Source organism: Lithobates pipiens, unplaced genomic scaffold, assembly GCF_037356315.1.
Source record: "Lithobates pipiens isolate NorthernLeopardFrog02 unplaced genomic scaffold, aLitPip1_a1.2 Scaffold_22, whole genome shotgun sequence".
NCBI classification, from domain to species: Eukaryota; Metazoa; Chordata; class Amphibia; order Anura; family Ranidae; genus Lithobates; species Lithobates pipiens.
Window position 1 is genome coordinate 10,494,522 of NW_027507784.1, and position 12,043 is coordinate 10,506,564.

Below are 12,043 nucleotides of genomic sequence, written 5' to 3' on the forward strand. Positions count from 1 at the left end.
GAAAAGCATATCCAATTTTCGATTTCGATTTCTAGTCTGATTGATGTCAGCCCAGTTGGGAATATTCAAATAATTAAACCAGTGTATATGCTGCATTGCCTTATATACTTAAATGTTAGTAGGTCATACTGCTTTAAATTACCGTATTTATCGGCATATAACACACGCTGGCGTATAACACGCACCCCAAGTTTAGGAGGGAATTTTAAGGAAAAAAAAAAACTTTTAGGAGGGAAGTTTAAGGGGAAAAAAAAAAACTTACATTTATATGCCCATCAGTGTCATCTGCAGCCTTGTCCACCATTGCAGCCTTATGCAGCCTTGTCCACCATTGCAGCCTTATGCAGCCTTGTCCACCATTGCAGCCTTATGCAGCCTTGTCCACCATTGCAGCCTTATGCAGCCTTGTCCACCATTGCAGCCTTATGCAGCCTTGTCCCCCATTGCAGTCTTGTCCCCCATTGCAGCCTTATGCAGTGTTGTCCCCATTGCAGCCTTCTCTATTTATTTTGCTATTTATTTTTTTATTTTTTTAAAATGCCGCCACCGATACAGAGCCGGATGTGTATCTCGGCGGCGTGCGGTAGTTCTCGGCAGGCCTTCGGCTCTTCTCGCCAGCTTTCGGCCGCCTTCAGCCATTCTCGGCAGCTTTCGGCCGCCGAGAAGAGCCAAAGGTGGCTGAAAACTGCTGAGAAGAGCCAAAGGCGGCTGAAAGCTGCCGAGAACGGCCGAAAGTTGCCGAGAACGGCCGAAGATGGCCGAAAGCCGCCAATAATGGCCGAAGGCGGCCGAAAGTCGCCTTGAAGAGCCGATGGCGGCTGAAAGCCGCCCAGAGGCTCAGAATTTCGGGGGATTGGCGTATAACACACACCCACGATTTTCCCCTGCTTTTAAGGGGAAAAAAGTGTGTGTTATATGCCGATAAATACGGTATGCATTTTTTTTTGTGAAATAAATAAAATGGTTTTAATTATACCTTCTTTGCCTTCTGTATCATTACTTTGGCACCTTAAAAGTACCATGTTGTTTAATTTTTGATCTTGTATATATTATAGTTGTGGACTATACATATCAGTTATCTGGGAGGATCCCATGGTAAACCTTTGTCAAAAAAAGACAACCCAACACAAATGCTTTTAGACACCATTTATTATATCTTTGTGATATTTATTGAAAAGCATTTCCAAATTTGTTTTTATACTAAGATAATAGTGATTAGTGATAGTTTTAATAATACGTTATAGAAAAAATTCACATAAAATGTAATCAAAAATATTCCCCTTAACCCCATATACTGTATATATCTCCTATTGATCCTAGCTATAAATCATACCTTGGAGAAACCTCCTACTTTGGGCAAGTTTTTAGTCTTGTAGATGTTTCCAAATTTTTGACCTGCCTTTTGTCTTTTCTCCTTCTCCTTGCTATGCCGGTCAGCAGACTTCTCACGAATTTATTAATGTTTTCATGTTTTAAGTCTCATAAGATTTAAATGATATGCCGGGAACTCGGACTGTAGAAGTTCTCCCGATATTTACCATCTTGCCGAGACTTTGTCTGCAGTAGAAGATCGCGCTTTGCTTGGAGTATTTGTAGAACCCTTCCCCATGTATAATTACACCGATCTACAAATCTGATACCAATTCACACTGATGAGTGATTTTCTGCTTGTAGCTCTAAAATTCTCACCGAGGCAAATCCCATTCATTTCTATGGCCCCTGTTCACATCTGAGCGTTCTGTCGCCTGAAGCAAAACGCCCGCCGCTCAGAAAAGTACATGAGCTTCTTTTTGGCAGATTGGGCCTCATAGACTTCAATGGGAACGCCTGAAAATTCAGTGCAAGAGCAACATGAGCGTTTTATCAGCATTTTGTCCCTTGTTTTCTACTCAAACAGCAGCTCTCCATCCCTAATCTCCTCCACCTCTCCTCCCCCGCTAGTGCTTCCTATTGGCTAAACAAAAACATCTGAAGCTGTAAAACGCTTGTAATACACTTGTAACAACCCTCAATTAAAAACGCCTGAAAGTCGCTCTGCTCAGATGTGAATGCCGCCCAATACTAGTACAATAGTAACAGGAAAACAATGGCGGAGATGAAAAGCTTTGCAGTTGGTACAGCAGCGCCTGGAAGACAAAAAACATAAATGGTCATTAAAAAATAAATCCTAAACATTATGTAACAGTCATCCAATCTGTACACTATTCTCCCCAGTAGGACATTATCGGGAAACTGTACAGAGACACCTCCCCCCAGCAGTCTGTGTATACCAAATCCAACTATTCAAATGTAAGAGCTTTACTACAGAATAATGTGCCTGGGAGAGGAAGATTATATGAGGACATCCCACCCAACTCTATTGCCCATGGGCACCATAAGATATTTACAGTTCTTGATGGGTAAAGTAGAAGAAGTACTCTGTCCCATCTTCCTAGGTGCCCTGTAATGTTAGTTGTGATGTCAGAGAGGGTTCCCCCTCAATACACATCCAACCAACAAGCAACTATCAGGGAGACAACTGCTTTGCTAGCGAGTGCCCGTCTCTGGTTCCCTGTACTTGCCTGGGGGAAGAATCAGGATGAGAAATATTGCACAGTGAGGACCCTCATTGCTGTCTGGACTGGGATTTTTTTTCTGTGGGGCTGCATATATGCTTTTCTGTCTTTGTGCTGGGAGTGCGCCATATAGGGCTCTCTCAGAGACCGGGATCTCACTGTGATCTCCAGGTCATGTACTAACCACTGGGACCTGGAACTCCCAATTCCAGGTCACCTGATCGCTGTGATAGCCTCCAATTGGCATTCACATGGATCAGTCACTGTAAAGCCCACCCCTGTGTAGTCTTTCTCTGTGAATGGAGAGGAAAGATACATTGTCTCTCTGTCTCCTTGCAGAGGGATAAAAAAAACAACTGTGTGTAAAAAAATAATAATAATAATACAATTTTTTTATTTTTTTCACGTTAGCACTTTATTGCGAGAGTTAAAACTGGTGATTATTTATCTTATATGAATTAACTCTTTCCGCATGAATGATAATTGTGTATGCTGATTTTACAAAATCTATTGCTAGGAGCGCAACACCACCCACTGTTTGAATTATCCATACATTTTGGGTACTAGTTTGACCCTTGCGGTGTATGCAGCACAAATATATTGCACTTAGAAATTACTTTTAGCGCAGAGTATGAAATAAAATATTAATCTTATTATGTCTGAATGGCATTTGACCTATCCCACAAAGTATATAGTGGATTTAAAGTTCATTATTTAGGGCCCAGATTTTAAAAGAACATCCAAACTTTTTGGGAAAGAGTGATCTAGGGAAAATGACCCCCACTTCTTCCATTTTTATTGCTGAAGTATTAAAGACAATTAAGCATTGTAAACCCGTGACTCTGCAGAGGCACTGGTGCTAACTATTTAGTATTAAAAGTAAAATTATATACGGATGCAGAGTTCCAAACTTTCAATCTATTGTGCCCATAGGGTAAGTTTTCCCCTTTAACAACACGGGATAGCCACTAATTATGCGCAATAAACAGCATATATTCATTCCCTTAGAACAAAAGGTGGTGATTGGCCCTGTAAGTTCCTGGAAATGCAGGTGTACAGGGGAAGTAAACACAGGCTCGGGAAACCGAGCAAACTCGTATCATTGGGCAGTTCCCTTTACAAAGATGGCGCAGGCTAACTCTGCACATGCGCGGAACACTGCACCCTATATAAATGGAGAAGTGCACCAATATGGCCACTCCTGATGATGTCTGTATGACAAAACCGGTAGGGCGTGGCCATAAGGACGTGACCTCTCTATAGTAAGCCGCAGCTGCCGGCGGTGGGAGTTTTATCATTGGGATTACATAACTTGTGATATGTGAGTAGCTTTCCTTTTTTCAATAAACGAACTATAAAGACATACTACACCATAGATTTCCTTTTCTTTCATGGAATATATGAATGAGACCTTTACCAGTGGATAACAAACCAGATTCCCGGGGAAGCGCCAGAGAGCGGCACAGGGGCTGACACTGTGGAGGCGACTTTACCCCAGTAGGGGTAAGGATCTGGTGAGCGCAATATAATTTGATTTCACCAAAGCGCACCGGGAATTTGTTCTGGCAGTCTGCACAAGTCACCATTTGGAAAGAATATTGGATGTGAACTGTTTGCACATTATAAATCACTTGTTTATATCTTCATACCAATAGGAAAGAACATTGGAGGATTTGGACTTTTTGCACATCATAATTCACTTGTTAATTTAAATATATTTTTTATATTTTTCATGTTTTTTATGTATTATAGCGTAATCACCTGGTGGTTTGGTATTGGATACAAAAATGTTGATTAATGATACGTAATATTAGGGAATTTTTACACCCATCAATATATATATATATATATATATATATATATATATATATATATACATATATATTTATATATATATATATATATATATATATATATATATATATATATATATATATATATATATATATATATATATATATATATATATATATATATATATATATATATATATATATATACACCGGTATATATATATTTTTTCTCATACATAGGCTAAACACATAGGAGGAAGTGGCACTTAAAGTTTAAAGTAGTACACAGACACGGGGCCTTCATTAGGCCATGTACATTAATATTTCAATAGCACATGGAAATACCCTTTAAGCACATCACAAAGTAGTGATATCACAGCACAAAGAATTTCAGATGTTTTTGTGTTAAACATATGATTTGATTTGATTTGATTTAAAGGTATATCGCCAATGCTACCCAATCTTCTTTTCATACTTCAATAAGCCCCACCCAACTGGGGGGGAGGGGCGTATGAAGTAGAGGCAGATCTTACCCATCATTATTCCATAGCGCAATCCCATCTTTTTTCTTTTAACATTGATACCTTGTGCTCATAGTATAAATAAATACACAAATCCTCATTACCTTCTTATAGACTATGCGTCCCAAAAGGTTTATGTACATATGTGCAATCACATAAAAAGTGCAAACTAATAAACTATTTAGGTGGTAGATAGATATGTGTAATTCCTTTCATTACAAATCAAAATTCTGAAAAAATCATTATTCAATTATTATTACTCAGAGATTCCAAAGTAGAAGAATCTCCAACTCACAATAGTAATGAATTCCAACAAATCCAAAATGAATTATAATGAACCAATTCATTAATGTGTTTCATTTGGATGACATGATGCAATAGTTTGGGCCTTTTGTTAATGTTTGAAGCTTCCAATAAAAAAATAACAACATAAAAAAATAAATCCGAAAATAATTTTGCTCAATTTGTTTTTTCGGTTCCATCTAATTTTTATTTTGCATTAACATTTTTCATAATAATAAAAAATGCTCTACATATGAAATGGAAACACATGGATGTTGGATGGTGGTGGATCCATCAGAATCATAACCTAATAAATGAATCTGAAATACATTTTGTTCCATTCATTCTTTCAGATCTCATCCAATCAGCTCCTTCCATTTCTCTTTAAAACAAATGAACATAACAAATTAATCCGGAATTATTTTACATTATTTTTCTATTTGTTTCTTTGAATATTGTAGAAATCAGTTAATTTCATTTCCCTTTGTGGGTTGGGTGATCTGAATTTAAATATACAAAACAAATCCGAATATACAAAATGAATCTAAATATATAAAACAAACTCAGAAAATATTAAACAAATCAAAATATTTGAAAAGAATCTGAATATACAAAAAAGTCCAAAAACAAATCATAATGTTTTTGACAAAACGAAATGACGAACTTAAAAAATGAATCCGAAACTAGAGAATTTTTTTTCATTGCGCACATCTCTATTGGTAGCACATTTGCACATGAAAGTTCTGAGGAGAATATTTTCTAAGAAGGTAATGAGGAGGATTTGTGTATTTTATTAATACTGTGAGCACATTTGTTACTCAATGAATAATTTTTCACCGGTGTGAATTTAGAGTTATTGTATTTTATTTTGATCATAGTTGTTTAGAACATTCAGTACTGGACCTCCTAAATATCTGTATAGTATCTCTACCTTCCTTATTAGCAACTGTACTTACCAACCAGAAAATTGTATTTTCCACGGGCGCAGAGTTAATATTAGACTTATTCTAAGACACTTAGGTTTTCCCATAGAATGAATAACCCTGATCCCTCTATACAGAGAAAACAACCTCCACATTTCTGAAATTCCACCTAATTTAAAAGAAAGTTTGAAAGGAACACATCATCCCCGGAATAGGGACTCAGCCCAATTATTTAGTCATTTTTAATCCCAATTAGTTACTCCACCAGTCAGCCAAGTTTGTATCCACTTTGACTAAATACAATTCATTACAATATTTAATTTCCTCTCTTACCTCCACCAGAAGACAGATTAGCTGGAAATGAAATACAAATAAAAATTGATTTATTTTATAGCAAAACTACGTTATTCATCATCTTTGTTCTGTAATATATATATATATATATATACGGTGGAGCCTTGATTGGCTCCCAAAGCTTCTATGACGGTAAGTACAAATATTAACACACATTTGCATTTATTTCTATTAAACAATCATCCTGGGGGGAAATTTTTATGTTTCTAAAATCTCCCCTTTTTCTATCTGGGTGCCGAAAATGAGAGCAGCTACTCTCCACATGGATGAAACTAACTCCTTAAGCTTTAAGACATGTAGGTTTACCACCAACCAATCAGAAAATGTCTACATAATTCTATTGTATACTTTGTTCATGTGTGATGCACCATAAAATTCAATTACAGATAATTATATAAAAAAAAAAAAAACAAGCTCACCTCCAACAGACGACACATCAGCTGAAAGTGAAATAAAAATACAACTATTATTAACATCATTTTTACAATTAAATTTTTATTATTTTTGTTATTAACTTAATTATTAACTTAATTTTTGATTTTTAGAATTATAAAGCGTTATTGTTCTTTTTTTATGAATTACTTCTAGTTTATCAGATTGTACCCGCTACTGAAATGATGCCGACTGTAGGTGTCACATCCAATTTGTTACAAATAAAGGAATAGATATGAAAAAAAAAAAACAGAACAGCATGTCATTACTTCTACATCAACAAGATGTTTTAAAATTCTATATTCAGAAGACTGTACCTTGAAAAGTTTGTGTACTTTCTATGTGAGCTTGTTTTAATAAAAAAAGTTTTGATAAAAAAAAAAAAAAAAAAAAAAAAATCATTTTAAAATTGTAGCCATTGTTTTAGTCCGTTGATTGCCATTGATAAATATAAAAGATTTGTCATGTAGAAATAGTGCAAATAAAATATGTGGGTTGTGATGTGAGAAAAATGCCTGAATATTCTGCGTCTAATACAGTAATTATACGAGGAGGGAAAATTATATTTTTGACATACTGGTAAAGTCTTTTTCTTGGAGTGCATTTTGAGACACAGAATAATTATTTATTACATTGGCTATTATGCCTCTACTTTTATGTGATTGGATAAAAAAGGGATGTTTTCAGAGACTTCGTCCTTTTTAGCTCCTCCCACTCAAGAATAGTTTTTCAGTTTTGTAACAAAGAAAAAGGGGAGTTCAGAAGAGGGGGGGGTACGTGTCCCTTTCGGTACTCCCATGAATGGATTTTACTGGTAAGTCAAACATGTCATTGTGTTAGTCGTACAGAACAGGACACAGAATCTTTGGTCATTATGTTGGGACATCCAAAAGTAAGGCTCAGCAGACTCAGAGCATAAAAGATGACGCGGGAAAATGTCCGTATCTAGCAACTGTAATAGAAAGGAAACATAACATCCACATTGTAACAAATAACGATCAGCACTCTGTCGTACAGTGACACAGGCACAGTGGGAGAGAACAGCGTTGGATGCAATGTAAATACGGAGCCTGAACTGACCGGCAGATACAGCAGAGCATAACACATAGAAGGTTTCTTGCTGTAGCCCCGCCCATTCCCAATGGTGGGATTGTGTACCGAGTCTCTGCTCACAGCGGTATAACAAGCGGTTAATCAGCTTGTCAGCTCAGGCTCTGTCTCTGCACTGTATCCGGCACAGTTATCTTCCACTGTGCCTGTGTTACTGTACTACGGAGTGCCCATCATCCTTCATTACAATATAAGAGGATAATATATTTCCTTTCTATGATCTGATACCCTGATGAAGTCATGTGATGTAACGTTACGCGTTGGTATTAGAGCAATAGGTGGAAACCGTAAGTGACGCAAACGTATAAGCTCGTGGAGTGCTACCTGAGATTTTTTTAAATCCAAGTGAGTGTACCAACTCTGTGCACGTTTAATAAACCTAAGTTTTAAGCGGTATTGTGCTATTTGGGATCTTTCTTTCACCTTTATCACCCTGATCGAGCTAACTGGAGAGGAGGCTGTACCCACCCACTCTAAGAATCCATTGCTGCATCCATCCATATAGGGACCCTCTGAAGACCCCTGTTTGTGGAATCAGATCCAGTTCATGCTGTAACCTTACAGCAGTAAGGTGAGGGGCTAGTGCACATTTAGGTGCCTCTACAGCGGATTGGCCAGACATCGGCCAGCTTTGTTTCACGGTTCACGGTGAAGGGAATATCACACAATCATCAGTTTTGGACTTTTACTTTATCTTGCACAGGAGCTGAAATAGTATGTTATATTCTTTGGGACTGGTCTACACTTGTGTATTTGAGCCCAGTGGTGGCTCATTGGATTTTTTGTTTGATTTATATTCATTTTAATGTTTTGCAATATCACCATGTGCTAAGTTTTGCTTTTCTCCCTGCTATGCAGTGTCTCACACGGCATCATCTGAACTTTGCACTTTAGCACCAACCCACCTGTGTATGTTTCATGCATTATATGTCACTTTTCAAGATTTCCAGTTAGGTCATTTGGATTTGCGCTTTATTATAGACCTTGTTCATCCGTTTTTGAGATTCACACTGCTACTTTTTTGCATTTGCACTTTACTCAAGTTCACTTTAATCACTCATGTCAGAGTCCACAGTGCGGTATCATTAATTACTCATCAGGATGTGAGACCTGTTTCCCAATTGGTCAAAGCGTCAGGCAATCCTATTGGATGCCTAGCACTTGGGCGGAAGAGAGAGGAGGCACACGGTGGAGGAAACTGCTGGAGGAGCAGACACCGGAGCCACTGCCTGCACCCCGTAAAAAAGGAGAGGACATCACTGCCCACAACCTAAATCCCTAGATTGGGTAAGTAAAGGACTGACGGCCACCCGGGGGAGTGGTAGTGTTGGCCTCCTGGGATGTGGTTGTTTGCCACCCCCCAAAAGAAAATTCAACCAGCCACCACGGGTCCATAGTACACAAGTCAGGTCCTCCAGCTCAGTGGATGTTTTATGAACTTTTATGTGGATGTAACATAAAAGCCTACTGTAGAAGTGACTCCGGCATTGGGTTGGAAACCCCAAACTAAAGGGAGAGTGTGGGCTTGGGGTCAGATGCATAGGGTTAGTCCCCCTTTGTTCCATGCTGATGAAATGGTGAGTTGCAATAGTCTGGGCGAAAGTAGACATATGGCACTGCCTCAAAGGGGCAACCTTTAAATCCAGGAAAATCATGCAGGCACAAAGCAAGACAGACGTTTATCCCAGGGCAGGAAGGTCCTGGACTGGGCCATGTCTAACATCAGGCTAACGTTTGTGAAGAGATTCCAGCAATGACTTTCATAGACTGAGGATCGAGGCAAGGCTTTGCAGAATCTCCATTGTCCACTGGATGTTAGCTGACAGGAATACGGAAGACAGATTCTTTAACAAGAGATCATATAGATAAGCCACCACATGAATTCCCTGAACACAGGGCAGAGCTAAGACTGTGGCAAGCACCTTTGTGAAAACCAAGGACAGGTAAAAGTGTAGAGTGATAAATTGGTAACGCTGATCGCCCACTGCAAAAATCAGATAACATTGATGGGGAGGATAGATAGGAAGGTGTAAGTAGGCTGCCTGAATGCCTACTGAAGCAAAAAGTCTCCCAGAAGAAGGAGGCAATTACTGGCCTGGCAGTCTCCATGTGGACCTTCTGAACGCATTGAGAGTCTTTAGATCCAGATTGGAACAAATTCCTCCATTTGGTTTGCCAACTGTAAAGAGGTCTGTGCAGAATCTCTGTAAATTTTCTTCTTTTAGTACAGGGGTAATAACTCCTTGAGACAGGAGCTGCTGAACAACAAAGAAAATGTAACCACCCTTGCTGCAAAAGTAGTTGCAGTGGCTATGGTGCAGCAATAAATACTATCAGAAGAATGATCAGGATGAGAAAAGCTCCATCGGAAAAGGAAGTTTCTCCAAACCAACACTAGTGAAAAACTTTGGCTATCTGGGAGTGGGAGGTTTTATATAGAAGGATGTCCCTGTCTCTTTTTTTACCAGTATCCAATCACCTGAAGGTAAATGCACAATACCCAGTGCAATGACTGAAGACCCCGTGTCCCGTACTGTACAAATAAAACCCCCTTTTGATAAGCATTGTTTTGGGAACTACATATACAACGTCAAATGTCTGGGATACATCAGATATTTCCAAAAACAAATCCTTATAAAAAATAGGTCTTACCTTTCTGGTATATGGGTCCAATAGTTATATTTGTCACATTAATATTGTCAATGGAAGCAGATCTCATAGCAGGACAACCCTAAAATCAGAAAATGGGCCATTCAATTATTAACCAGAAACAATAATAGAGATGTTTAGATTCATATTACTATCGACTGTACATAGAAAACAGTTTACTGTTCTAAATGAAGTCAAACTTTTCTGTTTTTTATGATTATAAATAGTTTTTCCAACTTTATGAAAAAAAGTTTTAATGTTAAAGGTAATTTCACAAAATGTCCTCAGCCAGCATTCTCCTGGCTACCAATGATGTTATAGTGGGTGGAACACAATAGGGAAGCTGAGACACGAGTTCTCCATCAGGTCCGTTCTCTCCTTGTAATTGACAGCAGAGAGTGGATGAATTCTGTAGCCAATAGCAGGCTGTCAATGGGCTAAGGATCCACCCACTGCCTGCTGTCAATCACAAGTGGAGCAGATCTAATGGATAACTAGTATTTGCGAATCCCCATCAGGCTCCATCACCTCAAAATACAAAGTTCTTTGTTGCTGTACACCTACATGTCATGTGGAGGCACATCAGAATTCTAAGTCCTTGTACACACGGGTCGGACATTTCGACAACCAAATCCGTAGGATTTTGTCCGACGGATTTTGTCCGACGGATTGTGTCCGAAACTGTTGCATACACACGGTCGGACTAAGTTGTCGAAAAATCCGATCATTCAGAACGTGATGACCTAATTTCGTTACGATGGGACTATGTTCAGGCTAGTAGCCAATAGCTTTGATGTAGGAATTTGATCTGAGCATGCGTGGCACTTGGTCCGATCAAAATTCTCTACACATGATCGGAGTATGTCCGATCGAACCAGTTGGTCGGAAAATATTTCCAACAAGTTGGAAAATTGGGTCCGACGGATATTCAGACGGAATCAGTCAGATGCATACCACACACAGTCAGATTATCCGACAAAACGGTCCGATAGGACACATTCCGACGGATTCTCCAACCGTGTGTACAAGGGCTAAGAAGTGCCTTGGACACTTTATGACTTCCCCTGATTGTGTTCATAGAAACCTCTAATGCCACGTACACACGACCGGACTTTTCAACGGACTAGGTCCGACGGTCTTCCTGACGGACTTTCGGCGGAGGTCAGACGGACTTTCTGAATGAACGGACTTGGCCACACATGACCGGACTAAGTCTATTCTAAAGTCCGTTAGTTTTGAACGTGATGACGTAAATGGGACTAAACAAAGAAGTTCAATAGCCAGAAGCCAATAGCTGCCCTTGCGTCGTATCTGGTCCGTTTGACTAGCACACAGATGAACTGTTTTCCCGATTTTTAGTCCGTCGTACTTGAGTCCGTCGGATAGATTTGAAACATGTTTTATTTTTAGGTCCTTTGGACTTT

The 12,043-nt window shown here is 38.8% G+C and overlaps 1 protein-coding gene across 2 annotated transcripts in view; it reads right to left on the minus strand.

The window, feature by feature from the left end:
* Nucleotides 1–1,131: 1,131 nt before the first annotated feature.
* The window catches only part of LOC144000364 (uromodulin-like), a 100,373-nt gene continuing 89,461 nt past the window's right edge, over nucleotides 1,132–12,043 (minus strand). For both annotated transcript variants that reach the window (XM_077494159.1, XM_077494158.1), the window contains 4 exons: nucleotides 10,623–10,701; nucleotides 6,848–6,868; nucleotides 6,408–6,428; nucleotides 1,132–2,126 (listed from right to left, as the gene is read on the minus strand). In XM_077494159.1, the coding sequence (XP_077350285.1) occupies nucleotides 2,062–2,126; nucleotides 6,408–6,428; nucleotides 6,848–6,868; nucleotides 10,623–10,701 (186 nt within the window). In that variant the 3' untranslated portion in view covers nucleotides 1,132–2,061. The remainder of the gene's footprint in view (nucleotides 2,127–6,407; nucleotides 6,429–6,847; nucleotides 6,869–10,622; nucleotides 10,702–12,043) is intronic.